Genomic DNA, 16,106 nt, shown 5'->3' with positions numbered 1-16,106 from the left:
CGCCCCAACAGAGCGAAGCCACACCCCGACCCGGGGGCACTCCAAAGGGACCCCCGACGCCCGCAACCCGCCCACAACAGACACACACGAACCCCGGCCACAGGCGCGACCACCCACGCCCCCCCCGGACGACGCAACCACGGCAAGCACCACGGCCAACCACCGAAACCCGGCACCGGAAGACGAGGCACGCCCCGACGCCCCGCAGAGCAGAAGCACCCCGGCCAGCACCACAAAAGAACCGATGCCCGGCGCCCAGCCCCACCCAGCAGCAGCACAGCCACCAGGCCAGTAGCCCACGTCCGCCACCACGGAACCCCCCAAGAGCACCGCACGCGGCCGCCGCAGGACCCCCCCCGCGGCGCCCCAGACCCCGCCCCGACGGGGGCAACAGTCCCCCGGGCCAGACCCGCCAGGCACCCCGCTCCGAGCACCCCCCCGAGCCCCCAGGACCCAAGGACCCCCAAACTAGCCCCCGCGCCCCACAAGACGCACCCCATAGCCCCCCACTACACTAAGTGATGGAGCCGATCAAGGGAGCCCAGAAGATCAATAGAAGATTAATAGAAGATCAAATGCATTCTCTCTTGAATATCGAGGACAAAAAATAATGAAATAACTGTATTTGGACTGTTGTTTCATCTAAGATTTCCCTATTTATAGAACAGTGGAGGGTCATTTTCTTCAACTGGGGCTTGGAGTGAAAGCTGTCGGTCTTCACTTAAAAATAACAAACCAATACAGCATTCAGGTCATGTTTCTCTGTGTGATAACTTGAGGTGTACTGAATGGTTCTACTTTTTGAATAAAGAGGCTTGCTGTGAATGCTTGCCAATCAATAACACCAGTTTATTCTTTCTATCTATCTATCTATCTATCTATCTATCTATCTATCTATCTATCTATCTATCTATCTATCTATCTATCTATCTATCTATCTATCTATCTATCTATCTATCTATCTATCTATCTATCTATCTATCTATCTATCTATAGCGAAGGATGGATATTACTAATGTAATATTTAATAAGAAAGAGTGTAAGAAGTATTCCTGTTTATATGAATAAATGAGCTCATGAACTTGTCTCTGGGAGACATTTATAGTACATAGTGCCAGACTGGATAACAGTGCAGAGTAAACAAGCAATATATGTGCTAACTCTTGGTAACCATGGCAACAGATGTGGGGACTGTCTCCCATCTCCCCCATGGCAACAGGAATAGTTGCCAGGTCAAGATGAAAACACGGGACCTCATCACTGGGACAAAACCTTTTTGTCTTGTTACGTGTGTGGTGTGTGTGTGGCTGGGGGGTGGGGGTGGGGTCTTCCCATTAAACAACTGGGAAGGTGATATTGGTTAAACTGGTAGTGCTGCAGGATTTGACTCACATCCCATCTATAGGATGGTGGTGATGATTGTAGACTTAGAGATTTCAGAGTCTTCACTTCTTTAATAACAATAATTTAAAAGCTTTTAGAAAAATGTAACATTCAAAAAAGAAAATGTTTAAGTAAGTGCTAGCAACACACAACTGGGGAGAATCAACTGACTGACAATAGTCTAGTAGACAGTCCCTAGAGACTGTCTGTCAGACTGCTTAGCCACTGAGGACTTCACTAAGCTTGCAACAACCATATTAATGATAGGTTAAGTGCAGCTAAAAGGTTTGGTAGAAAAAGCAGAACAAGACAAAGAAAACCAAATAACAACAAAAAAGAAAAATCTGAAATAATTCAAAATGGATTTATGACAAAAGGCAACTGCCTGTAAAATCAAATCAACTGTGTTTAGTCAACAATCTCATACCTGTTTCCCACTGGCCGAAAAACCAGTTTAAACCTGCGATCAACCGGCTTTTAATGGCAGTGAAAACAGCTCACTGACAGGTGTCTACTCGGGTCAACACACCGTGAACTTTGGCTTTGATGGGCTACTCTATAAAGCTTGGAACTCATCGCTAATTCAGACATTTTGAATTGAAAAAGCTTCCTAGATTGGAAGTGAAACATCTTCAAACTTGGAAAGCAAAGTCCAGTTTTTTTTGTTTTTTCCCCCCGCTTTTTTGGAATGACTATGACCTGGATGACTTAGAATCTTCACCACCATATTGCACTCCATTTTGGGAAAGACACCCTCGGAATAATGCATGACTATGAGAAATTCCACAGAATAAACATCGACAATAAACTCAAACACAAAAGTTTGAGTTTTTGAGAAAAAAATTAACTGCAAAAAAAAAAAAAGAAATAATAATAATAAATAAATCCAAATAAACAAATGATGAATTCTTTAGAGGATTCGTTCCCCTAACAACTGGAGTAAAATAAACTCAGCATTACAGAAAAACAATATATCAAGAGTCAAACATGGTCAGTGTGGATTTGGAGTGGGGTAGTCAAAGTCAAGACTTACATAATGGCATGGCCTAAATATGCAATAATGCTCATAAACTCTTTATAATGGATAATAAAAACTATTCTGCAAAGCAGAGTTGGCCAAAGTTCCTTCACATAACAATAAAAGACTCATTGCCTGTAGTTAAAATGCTCTTTGGCAGGTGGCCCTGCCAAGCAGTGTCTGAAACCTTCCCCCTCAATAAATGAAATCATAGTTTGGAGATGTAATCTGGATCTGATCTTCAAATGTCTGTTAGCAATAGTTTAAGAGAAGCATTAAAACAGCCTAGTTAACATTTTGATTTGTTGGTGTCTTAATTGAAAAAAAGGTACATCTTGGTGAAGAATCCAAGCTTAGTGAACTGTACTTTTTCGTCTCTTAAGCGGATTGTATACTTGGCTGGTGAAGGAGTAAATGTGGTTGCAGAGGTGGTGAGACATGGCCAGTACCTCTGGGCACAACAATGCCAACATTTCTAACAATGCAAGGACGTCGCTTGTGAAAACTTGTCCGTACATCTTATTCGCTGAGTAAGTGAGAGGAAAGATGAAGTACTCACATGTTGAGAGGGAGCTGCACCTTGGCATGTGCCAGCAGCTCCGAGGTAAGAGATGCCACTTTGGGGGGCAGCGGTACCCCCGCTGAGGATGGGGACGGACTTGGAGGAGAGGCATCCTAAAAGAAAGATTCAACAACACACAGAGATCCAGGGGTTTGATTTAAAATGTTACGTATAAGATGTGCCTGTAGGCATTGAAACATCCTGGGAACTATTTACAAACAGCTTTAAACTGAGTGAGAAATGCAGCGAGATGCAATAACTGTAAAAGCAACATGGCTCCAAAAGGCCTTCAAAGTGAAAAATGATTTTATTTGCATGAAACTGGCAGAGAGGGAGGCAGGGGACTGCATTACAAAACGCAAAGCTGTACTATAGAAATAGAACCTATGAACAAACCTGAGTAGGTTTATAATTTATCCCTAATCAACAAATATATAAAACATAACAATTATATATTTTTTTTATTTAAGCAAAAAAATATAAATTTTTAAAGTTTTAGAAGCCAAAGAATTATCTTATTTTAAACAGTGCTAAAGTATTCATAACTCCTCAGTATTATAACATTTATTGGATTTACTTTAACGCCCCTAAATAAAATCTGGTGCAACCAACAGCCCTGAGACGTCATCTTATAAGTTAAAATATATAAGTCCATCTGTCATCTAAAGACAGCTGTTCTAGTCTGCTGATCTTGAACAAGTCACAGCTCCTTTCAATCCATTATCTTAGAGTGGAAAGAATATGGCACAACTACAAATAAAAAGTTAAAGGGGTATTGGTAGTTTGAAGTTAAAAGGTTTTATTTTCTTCCGCAGGTGTCTCTATATTGGTTCTTGTGTTGCGTACTTCGCAGCGTTTGAGATACCTGAATGCGTGCGGCCGCTCTGGGGTCAGATGAGCTGATGAGGACCGGGTGGGAGATCTCCATGCTGTGCCTGTTGTTGAGCTGGGCGGCCCTCTGGCTGACAGACAGTGCAGAGAAAGAGTGACGCTTCTTTGCATTTTTCTTCCCTTCGCCTCTCCTGTGACCGGAGCCATTTCCATTAGATGGCGAGGCACTGGGGGAGGGGCCAGGAGTGCAGGGACCCAAGGGGGCTTGCTCAGAGCTGGGACCTGGTGCATTAGCTGGCATGGGTTTGTCAATCTCCATCAGCTGCTTCGCTGTTTCATTTAACTGAGAGGAGAAAAGGGCAGATGGGGATAGGGGATGGGGAGGGGGGTGAAAAGCGAAGGAGATTAGACGTTAGGTGTCAGACATGAGTGGTTCATGCACATTTCCAAAATACACAAGTGTATTAATCTGACCTTTTTTGAATCGTTTTTGGTGTTAGCTGGTAATTCCTACAAAAAAAACGATGATAATTTGGCAGAAATAGCCTAAGATGCTGTGGGGAAGCATCCTCGATGAGTTCAGAAATGAAAAAGAGGAAAGCTGAGGTAAATGAGAGCAAAAATAATTGGGCTAGGTTAAATGGGATGGATGGATCTCTCAGCAATAGCTTCAGGGAGCTTTATCTTTACTTTATCAATAAAGTTATTTCTAACTAGTTCACAGGAATTATACAAACAAGTCACATCTGTTCACCTCAACCTTGAAGTACAAAGTGTTGCATGAATTAAATCGCAAGAACTTCTTAACATCTAACACTGAAATCTCTCTTTCTGTACATATATATATATTAGATCTATGACATACACAAGCTATATCCATGCATAACTGTATAAATATCCATAAATACTCCTAGTTAGCATTCAGCCTTTAGTTGCCTCTATATCAAATTCATGGCACACAAACTCCCCTACTATTTAAGATTTAAGATACAAGTCCGTAAAAAAAACTTTAATACCACAACAAATTTACATTGCAATCATGTCTGCATAGCAGTCTGTAAACCCCTGAACAATCCCTTGAGAAGAAGTCAAGAGTTTCCTTTAATTTTTCCTTTTCCTGTTTGGGTGGGTGCGTTTGTGTGTGAGTGAAGGAGACAGTCTAAAGGGCTGCCTCGTCTGGGTTCAGTGTTGGTGATGTTGAATTTCCATATTAATAGAAATGCTAATCAAAGCCAAATCATATGGTAATGAGCATGATGGATTGACTCTGCAGATATAACTGAGTTGTAACTCTCAAGAGGCTGTCACAATCACACACACAAACATAAACCACACACACCCAAAGGTCAGTGAGGCCTCATGTGATCTTATTGAGTAACTTACAGTCTAGTTTGACTCCATGAATACATCAGCTGATAAATGTTTTATACACAAGACAGACCCTCCACACTAATTACTAGCGTGTCAGTTTCTAACTACTAATGTACCTGTTATGCTGCAGAGGATGAGATTTGAAATGAAGAGATTTCTACGAGGATGCTTCCTGCTGAATGAATAATCCAAGGTAATCCCTTTCTATGTGCTGAGCAAACTGCATTGATTTAGATGTTGAGTGTTGTCTCAAGGTAATACCGCGGAAAGCTGATGAGCCGATAGCTGCACTAGAAGCAAAGGCATCAAGGCAGCAATGCATGCTTTGATCACTCCCCTTCATAAACAGACACAGTGCCTCTCAAAAACATTCATTCCCCTCTAACAGTGAGTAATTTGATCTCAGTTTAAATCCAGCTGTTGTGAGTGGGCCCCGTATGTTTTTTTTAAGTACAATGAATATTTGGCTTTTATGTGTGTGTCTTTTATACATATGTAATGATGTGATGTAATTTTGATGCCTATCTTGGCCAGGTCTCCCTTGCAAAAGAGATTTTTAATCTCAATGGGCGTTACCTGGTTAAATAAAGGATAAATAAATAAAATGAACATAGTAGACAGGTCAAGGATGAAGCTGTGGAGAAGTTTAAAGCAGGTTTAGGTTATGAAACAATATCCAGACCTTTAAAATCTCACAGAGCCATGGGGTCCCTGGAGCAGCGGGTCAACTGAGGCCCTAAATACTCTACATACTACTTTAACATAATCACTAAAGTCAGACACAAATAAAGAAATACCTACAATTACTCATGTTTATTATGCTCCCTATGCATCATTTAGAGCACTACATTTGAAGGAATGTAAATATAAAGATGACTGTTTAACTTTTCCAAGCATTTACCACTTAAGATAACCATTTTTTTGTAAAATTGAGCAAAATTAAGAGATGTACTCCATCTGAACAATCACGAACTACAACGGTAAACACTGATGTGTAATACAAGAAAGGCCAAAAGAACAATATTAAAAAAAAACTAAAAAAACTTTTGCCAAACCTTAATTTAAGAGAAATGAACAGACTTAAGCTTGGTCAGATTAGCTAACACATATATTCCATGTATAGAGAATATCATGTTTTATGTAAATCAGTTCCATTTCCCTGAACCTCTCTTGTGACATGAAAAGTCTTATAATGATTTTATCAGTTTTAAAGCTGAGAAGCTGTGAGCCTAGATTATACTGCAATGAATTTCACTTGATAAATACGTATCTTCAAAAAATTATCTATAATTTGGGAATTGTTCATTTTAAAAGGAGGTACTAAAAGTGTATTTTACATCAATTTATGTTTTGTATGTCTTATTTTATACATCTTAACACAGGTTAGGTATAAAGGAACTTCTTGATCTGTGGCAGCCTATAGGTTTAGTCACCAACCACACTAGCAACAACCTATATCTTCTTTATCTTCTGTAAGTGGTGCAAATGAAGTGCAATGGAGTGCTTCTGTGAATCCTTAATTAACTCTAAATGGCACATGAATTTATTTTTGCACGTTACAGCTTGTCTACAAACCTTGCAAATGTTAAAAAGTGCAAACTGGTTTGCAAATTTTCCTTGAGTTTGAGAGTAGCTGTAAGAGAAAGGTGAGGTTGATAACTGATAATACTAAAGAAACATATATTATAGTGCTGTTCACATAGGTGGGCTATCTCAAAGTGCTATAGATAATAGAAAGACAAATACAAATTGCAAAAATTAGAGTTAGATATAAAAGATTCTCATTAAAGATGGAACAGTTTTCTTTCTGTGATGCTAATTCCTGCATACAGACCCCTGCTGATCAGAGCAAAACCTACAGTGAAGCAGGTGAGGGTCTGGACGGAGGGGGCCATGGAGGCACTCCAGGACTGCTTTGAATGCTCTGAATGGGACATGTTCAAATCAGCAGCAACATATGACAACAAGACCAACGTTGATGAGTACGCCATGACTGTTTCAGCCTACATCAACCACTGCATCGAGGACGTCAGCACAACAAAGACCATCCCCACCCGAGCCAACCAACAGCCCTGGATGACTGAGGAGGTCCGCCACGCGCTAAAAGCACGGAACTCAGCCTTCAAGTCTGGTGACAAGGAGGCACTGAGGACAGCTAGAGCCACCCTGAACCGTGCCATCAGGTTAGCAAAGCGGAACCATAACCAGAAAATCTAGCATCTGTTCCACAACACCAACAACACCAGGAGCATGTGGCAAGGCATACTGGCGATCACGGACTACAACATGCCCCCTGCACCGGTGGATGAAGTTGATGCTGACTTCCTAAACGGACTAAATAACTTCTTTGGGAGGTTCGAAGCACTAAATCGCACTCCAGCAGTGAAGGCTGTCCCACATCAGGAAGAGGAGGGGCTCTGCCTTGACACAGCCGACGTGTGGAAGACTCTGAGGAGGGTCAACCCGCAGAAGGCCCCAGGTCCCGACAACATACCTGGGCGGGTGCTCAAGGAGTGTTGAGGTCAGCTGGCTGGTGTCCTCACGGACATTTTTAACACCTCGCTGGAGCAAGCCACAGTGCCAGCATGCTTCAAGTCTGCCTCCATCATTCCAGTGCCAAAGAAACCTCAAGTCACCTGCTACAACGACTACCGGCCAGTCGCACTGACTCCCATCATGATGAAGTGCTTTGAAAGGCTGGTAAAGGAACACATCGTCTCCAGTCTCCCCCCAACACTCGACCCATTCCAGTTTGCCTAACGGCGAAACCGCTCCACTGAGGACGCCATCTCCTCTGCTCTTCACCTGAGCCTGGCCCACCTGGAAGAGAAGAACACCCACATGCGGATGCTGTTCCTGGACTTCAGTTCAGCATTTAACACCATCATCCCACAGCACCTGGTGGAAAAGCTGGAACATCTGGGCTTCAACACACCCCTTCGAAACTGGCTGCTGGACTTCCTCACCAACAGCCCTCAGTCGGTCTGGGTCTGTCAGAACACCTCTGACGTCATCACCCTCAGCACGGGCTCCCCTCAGGGCTGCGTCCTGAGCCCCCTGCTGTTCACCCTGATGACATACGACTGCGTCCCCAGGTTCACCACCAATCACATCGTGAAGTTTGCGGATGACACAACGGTGGTGGGCCTCATCAGGGACGACAACGACCAGGACTACAGAGAGGAGGTGGAGCAGCTGGTGGGCTGGTGCAGTGAAAACAGTCTGATCCTGAACGTGGAGAAGACGAAGGAGATAATCTTGGACTTCAGGAAGAACCGCCCCCACCATGCTCCACTGCTCATCAACAGCTCAGCTGTAGAGGTGGTCAGCAGCACAAAGTTCCTGGGGGTGCACATCACGGACAACCTCACCTGGACTGTAAACACTTCATCTCTAGTGAAGAGGGCACAGAAGCGCTTGTACTTCCTGCTGAGGATGAGGAGGGCCCGCCTGCCCCCGCCCATCCTCACAACCTTCTACAGAAGCACCATAGAGAGCGTTCTGACCAGCTGTCTCTCTCTGTGGTGTGGAGGCTGCAGAGCCTCCGACTGGAAGAACGTGAGGAGGGTGGTGAGGACAGCAGAAGGAATCATTGGGGCTCCTCTTCCCTCCATTAAAGACATTTCATCACAGCGCTGTGTGTCCCGAGCCCGTAATATCATCAAAGACCCTCACACCCCCACCATGGACTGTTGTCCCTGCTGCCCTCTGGGAAGAGGTTCTGCAGCATCCGCTGCAGATCCACCAGGTTCTGCAACAGCTTCTTCCCCACTGCCATCAGACTGTTGAACCTTTGATCCACAAACCGAACTCTGCACCTATTGCTCATTATTGGGCATCAGTGCTGCTGAACGTTTAACTTTTAGCCCTTTAAGTTCATCTCATTTTTATTCTCAATAACGCATTTTTTGCACAAATGCCTATCTGCACTGAACCATTGCAATTTGCAATTTGTCTTTATCCTCTGCACTGTTTACACTTTGACCACTGCTGCACTTTTTGTATAACTCGTGCCATTTGAAATATCAATGCAATGTTCATAAGCTGTATGTAACGCAATTTCGTTCTGTATGCACTCTGTGCATACAAAATGACAAATAAAGAAGTCTAAGTCTAAGTCTTTTCCTGCAGATTGACCGCCCACCCCAACTCATCTCAAAAGCTGCTTTGCACTATATACTGCAAAATAAGGTAGTTCCATATATAAAAATGTAAATGTATCTATGTTTTGCGGTGTGTCTGTAAAAAAAAAAAAAAAAAAGAGGGAGAAATAATATTCCAGTTGACCCAAGAGGGAGATGCCCACTTTCAGAAGCTCCCATTAATTTTTCCAGCATTTTATTGTCATTACACTGTCACAATTACAGAGCAACGAAATTAACTCTCTGCATTTAACTCATCCCCTTGGGCTGCCATTGTTCAGCACCCATGAAGGAGTGTGGGGTTAAGGTTCCTGCTCAGGGACCCAGAGTGGCAGTCTGAGGGAATGGGGCTTGAACTCAGAACCTCTGGATTCCAAGCATGATGCCCTAACCACTAGGCCGCCACTCCCTGATATGTCCCTTTACAGACTCTGTGATGGTTCGTTTCAGGGGGCTGCTAATGTCCTATTTTGTTTTTTGGTTTTTACCTTGTAAGAATATTTAGGTTCAGTGTTTTTTTTTTGTTTAATTGCATAAAAACTGTCTGTCGTCCTACAGCATAACATATGAAAAGACTCTGCATTGTCCCTCTCCACTGACATTGTACTGATACCTCTTTTGTGGCCACAATGACTGCAAAAATGATGAGCCTGACTTTCAAAAGTGATAAAAAAGACACAATTTGAAATATGAACAATTTGAACAATTTGTTCATTAGAATATTATTTCTGGTAAATGAAATACAACGAAAGCTCACATGCTGCCTGTGTACTGTATAAATGAAATTTCATTTTGCAAAATGACAATAAAAGTTGTCTAAGTCTTGAATTGAACAGACAGATCACTTTGCATCTTCTCTGAAGATCTGCTGTGTTTGTGTAAACAAGCTTGCACTTTTCAAGACACCCAAACCTTGTAAAGATCAGGCCCTAAGAGTCGGAGCTATATTGTTACTTTTTAACAAGATGCCAGAAGCCAACATCTCATCTAGGCTTTTATCAAATCGCTTCACTTAGGCAGACAGTATTGTTGACCTACCACTGTTTCTTTCTCAGTTTTCATTTTCCTTTTTGTGTTGTCTCTTTCAAAAGCCAGCAGAGTATGAACAGTTGGCCACAGTTGCTGTGTAACTGAATGCACTTCTTTGATAGACTGTCTGGGGCTCCATTCACTTTGGGGAGTAGTGTGAAGATGTAAGTCATTTCAAAGCCCTCAGTGTTTGATATTGTCATTGCATTGGACCACTTCAGAAATGACAAGGAGGATCCCCGTCTAGAAAATGTCCCTTTCAGGGAAATTCGACTTGTAAGGGTGTATCATATGGCTGTATAGGTCTGTTTCACTTTAGTTTCACTGTAACATTGTCTATTATGATAGTTATTTTCAAACAGCTATACCACCACTGGGGGCCCTAGGTAATAGCAGAGTTTGCCTATTATATGTTGCAATGACTCTAACTGTTAACTTTATATAAAGAGCGTGGAACAACTGCCAAGATATACCTGTCCACTTTAATTCAAGCAGCAAATAGGCTTATGGAGAAACTGCAAAGATCTATTGCTTAGGATTGTAAATCTTTCAATTCCACAAATCAAGCCAGTGTTAAAAAAGTGATAATAACACATAATTGCAGTCTCCTACAAGTAAATCCCCCTGTAAAAAAACAACCCCCAAAAATTTCCCAAAATGAGTTAGTGTTATCATGCCGTGGGGAAGTAAAGATAAATGGTTTGAGGGGTAGGGAAATTCCCAAAGTATAACAGAGCTAGGGTTCCAGAATCAGCATGAAGCTGGAGCATAAAGCATAAAGCAAATCCATGAGCTAGAACGGCCCAGTCAAAGTACAAATTTTAAGCCCATTGAGAAAATATTTGGCAGAGGCATGAAATTGATTGTTCATCGATGCTGTCTGATGGATATGAGTATGCTTGAGCTATTTGTCAAACAAAGAATGTTAAAAAGAGCTAAGCCTGTAGATGTGCAAAGCTGATGGACGTACTTCAAATGCTTGGCAAATCTTTCATTTTTTTATTTGCAAACATTTAAATGAAGTGTCTCTTCTCTTCCACATCAAATTTGTACACTAATTTAGGTCATTTCTAAGAAATTCCAACAAAACAATTATGTTTTGTGGTTGTAACTTGCTGAAATATATAAAAAAAAATATGGCAGTGAATATTTTACAAGGTTTGTATAAAGAACTCTGGCCTGGGTTCATGCAACATGTGTCCACATCAAAGTCAAAACAAAGTCAAGCAAGCATGTCCCGAGCTAATCTCTAGTCAACATGAATCGGCCTAAAAGCCACAGGCATTGAACACAAACCAACCCACACTGACCTTGCTTCTACAATAGTCCCCTAAACTTATACAGAAAGCTCCAACCCACTCAATACACCCACCCAAACATAAGGTCCAGGAGACACAGCTCTACCTTTACACGTGCATCAACAAACTGGGACACCCTGAACTCAAACCAAGTTCACACTCAATATATCCACCTACTCTTATAACTTAATCAAAGTAATCCGAAATTCAATTGTACAGAGCCTGCAGCTAGATAATTTGATTCATTATTGTCCTCTCCTCCTTATTCCCTTTTGTCTGTGTCTACGGGAAAGATTAGATATGGCTCCACCAACTCTTATGGAAGCTTTAAATGCTTCTCAATACAGTAATTATTTTTAGAGAACGGTCTGTTACCGGAAATGATGAGTATAATTTGCCACTTTTCACATAAAGGCCAAGTTAGGTCTCCACACAGCTTTGCAGCTGTCTTGGACCGCTTATGTTTCAAATAGCGCTGGATGATTTGAAGATAGTTAATGGCACCGCGTCTAATTTCAAGCGCAACCTCAGTGCTGTCAAATGAGGTAACCTAATGCAGAGGATTGCCACAAGAACCACAACAGAAAGCACAAGCCTGCAATGTGTGTGGCTCGACTGTTCAACAGAACGATTATGAATAAAGTGCAAGCTGTTACAAAAACAAAACAATGGTCACATTACTGCAAATTAACAATAACCTGAAACTTCTACATTTAAGAGCTTTTATTAGTTTAAACATCAATTTGTGCAATAAAAAAAACTATTTTCCTTTGAAAAACTTGCAGTGTTGAGCTTCATACAATGATATTTGTGCACATCATGATTTTGGACCAAGGCCGCTAAATATAATATAGGTTCTATGTTCACTTTACAATAAGGTATACATCTAGCGCTGGATAAAGATTCAATATCAATACATACGACCAGATATTTTTTTTTCAGTAAGGGTGACTTTCAATTGTATTTGGGTTATTTTAATATAACCTGCAGTCTTTAGTTAGTGTTTGTAAATGAATGATTTTCCGGGCGCAGACAATTTAAGAGGTGATGTAGGTGATGGCGTAAAACAGTGGTTCCCAAACTTTTTTGACTTGTGTACCCCTTAGGCATTTTATCTTACCCCCTGGATCAAATGTGCTGATTAGTTTCACAAAATAAAAATAAAAACTGATTATAAAATGGAAAATTAAACATTTAATGCTCAACCATTTAATTATTCTCACTTAGAATAAAAAAATAACATACATTTGTTGCCTGGATATTGAATAAGTACTGAAATCCTTACAGAGCAAAACCCAGCCCTATTTTATTGTATTTCTTTATTTGGAAAGTACCGTAAAATGTTGCATTTTTTACTTGCCCATTGCAATGCATTGGTGATCCACTAAGGGTTACTGTTTCGGAATTACTGGCGTAGACCACAGGCAGGGAGCCTGTGCTCTGCAGCTATAACCTGTGCAATGCAGTCAGTTTAAGCTACATTATAAGGGCCCATAATAACGTGACCAAACTTTTCTTTTTTGAACAACCTGCGTGCAGACTGTGTAGATAGGATGTTGCTTGTAAAGCTACAGCTGGTTCCACAGCTTAAAGCTGAGCTGAATGCAGCCATTAAATAAGTGTGGCTTCTTAACAATGGTGTCCTCCTTGGTTGTCTCCCATTAAATCCACTTTAGCTCAAACAATGACAAATGGGGCAATCTGACACTAATATTCATTGAGCTTGAAGTTCACCTTTAATCTCGTTAGAAGTTTTTCTGGGCTCTTTTGGCACCATTCATCTTTTCATTCTCTCTAATTTGTCATTCATTTTCCTGCTGTGGCCACAACCAGGAAAGTTGGCTACAGTACCTACTACACATTTTTTAATAATATGTGTAACTGTAGTCATAGTAACATCAAGCTGCTTGGAGATGGTCTTATACATGCTTGTCAATAATTTTCTTTCTAAGCTCCTGAGAGAACTCTTTCCTTTGGTTCCTGTGGTCCATGTTGAGTGCGGTAAACACCATATCACCAAACAGCACAGTGACTACCTTTAAGCATTTATATAGGCTCACTAACTAACTACTGTTATAACCAACTGTGATGCGAATTAGTGGTCACACTTTGATATAACATAGCCATTTGGTTACATTATTTTCAGTCATTTCTAGGGATACCATCCTTTTTATCCTATTTCATGACTTTATTTTTTTTATAATTCTCTTAAGGCACGGTTGAAAAGCAAGTCTGCCTTTAATGTCTTTATTTTCATAGAACTTTTATTTATGATTACTTTTGTCAGATTAAAGTTATTTCTGTGACCATTGTGTTTTTTTTCTTTCATTAAACAAACAAGAGGAAGTAATAATTTTTATCCACATGTGTTAGTGGAAAATGATTATAAAACAAGAACTCATCAACTACAGAATATGAGGGAGAGATAATCACCTGGTTAAGTGTCAGTTTGATCCATCGCATGAGGTTTTAGCTCTGAATAAAAAGTTTAAAGGTTGTACTTTCCTAATTGTACCATATATCAGCTAAGGAAATAATTGAGATAAGCTGTAAAAAGTTCTTATGATTAGATTATACTAGGATGATCTCATTTTGTCGTCTAAAAATAACTTACTTCAAAATGGTATTTCAAACAAAGAAATACAATTTTTCAGCATGATGAGTTTTTAAGAAATGGGGTTGTAAGTTAGTATTATGTCTTATATGTTTTATAACAGAGGAGGAACTGGACATTAATGACAATTTATATTCTGAAGGTATCTGTTAGGAGGACAGAACCTGTAAAAATAGATTACATTTTTGTGGACATACATACATGTGGACTAACATGTAGAACGGCCTTAGGTAAACATATCTCCAGGATGATTGACAATTATATTGATGATCCACCTGGAAAAAGAACATCCTCCTCTATACCTTTAAACACAATGCGCGAATACTTCTACTTGGAATTACGTCTCAGAATTTCTCAGAAGTCATTAAAAATGTTTATGGTACCTGAAATAATATCTTCAAAATCAAATCTTTAAGTGTCAATGGTTTGAAACTAAAAATAAGAAATAAAATAAGTATCTGGAATGAAATAATTCTATATATAATGCTAATCTGTAATGTCTGTAATTTAAACATACACAAAAGCTGTTACATAGAAAAAAGGATAACTTTTTTTTTTTTCCCCACTGCGGTGGTGATGTGTGCACCGCTGTATGTCTACACCACATACACTGCATACCCCTTTTGCACCAGAACATTTTCATAATACAAAAAATAAGGGACATTTACGGGAGACTGCTAATACAGGAGGACAGGGGGAAATAGGGGTAAAAAATTATATTTGACAACTGTGCTACGGAAGGAAAGACAAAATGTGCTCTTTCTAGTTGGGATTTTTGGCTTTGTCCTACAAAGTAAGAAATACTTTGTAGGATGAAGAGAACATAGCTGAAATTACTTCCTATGCAATGTTTTATTTTCTAATTTTTCCTTTGGTTATTTCAGAAAATTTCAGCAGCTCTGAATAATCTCCAAAATTGCCAGCCACATGACAAACTTATCCAGTCATTTAGGCAAGCATATAAAATATTAACAGAGATAATAACAGGATACTCTGTATCTACTCACACACACACAATCATACAGATCAGCAGAGGCTCCAGCTGAGCTCGCTCATTAGCTTTTTACTGCACACTCCCACCCACATACACATACACACACACATACGTACCAAACCTAACACAGACCCCTGTACCCCTGCTGTGTCACAGTGATGGAGAGGTCTAAATTATTGATGCATCTCCATTTAATGGGATCCCCTGTGTGTCTGCGTGAGTGTTTGTCCCAACCTTGCTCAGTCTACAGCTTAATCCCTAAGAGAGTATTTGGATCAGCGAACTAATGTTGGGTTACTTGATTGGGTGGTCTAGTTTCCAGGTCCGAGTCGGCAAGATCCCCGGCTGATTCAGAAATGAGTTTAATAACAAATATGAGGATGCAATTGTCTTTGCATCTTAATGTTTATCTTGTTAATGCAACTTATAAATAGAATTAATAATAAAATGAATTGAACAGACGTAAGTTGAAAGCAAAAACATGCATCAACATAAATACACCTGTAAATAAATCTGCCTCCTTCTCACCTTTCTAGTCAGCCACTGCAGGGAAAAGTGTTGAGTTAACTTAAAGGATAACAGATGGAGGGGTAGCTCATTTGGCCCAAGATGTTAAAATACAGGTTCTTGATTTTACATCAATCCCAACTACAAAAAAGCTTGAGAACAAAATCAACTAGACTTCAGTTGCTGTGGTTGACATTTTTTTTGACCCTTTGGTTATTCAAGGCCATTAATTGAGAAGCTTTTGCCTGTAAAGCTGTTTGGGAATAACCGCTCTGAATTTTCCTATCGGCCCGACTTTCAGCCTGGTCGAGCGTGGTGTAATGTACAGGGGGTAAAGAGGGGCGATCAGCCTCTCAC

At 40.7% G+C, this 16,106-nt stretch overlaps 1 protein-coding gene across 1 annotated transcript in view; it reads right to left on the bottom strand.

The window, feature by feature from the left end:
- Positions 1–2,940: 2,940 nt before the first annotated feature.
- LOC119777509 (E3 ubiquitin-protein ligase SH3RF3-like) overlaps positions 2,941–16,106 on the bottom strand; it is a 132,983-nt gene continuing 119,817 nt past the window's right edge. Inside the window, exons 4-5 of the mRNA XM_038276416.1 lie at positions 3,829–4,137; positions 2,941–3,076 (exon numbers count right to left, since the gene is read on the bottom strand). Coding sequence (XP_038132344.1) covers positions 2,957–3,076; positions 3,829–4,137 — 429 coding nt within the window. The 3' untranslated portion in view covers positions 2,941–2,956. The remainder of the gene's footprint in view (positions 3,077–3,828; positions 4,138–16,106) is intronic.

This window comes from Cyprinodon tularosa, unplaced genomic scaffold (genome assembly GCF_016077235.1).
Source record: "Cyprinodon tularosa strain WSP-4 unplaced genomic scaffold, ASM1607723v1 ctg124, whole genome shotgun sequence".
In the NCBI taxonomy this organism is placed as follows: Eukaryota; Metazoa; Chordata; class Actinopteri; order Cyprinodontiformes; family Cyprinodontidae; genus Cyprinodon; species Cyprinodon tularosa.
This window is presented reverse-complemented; position numbering and strand designations above follow the sequence as displayed.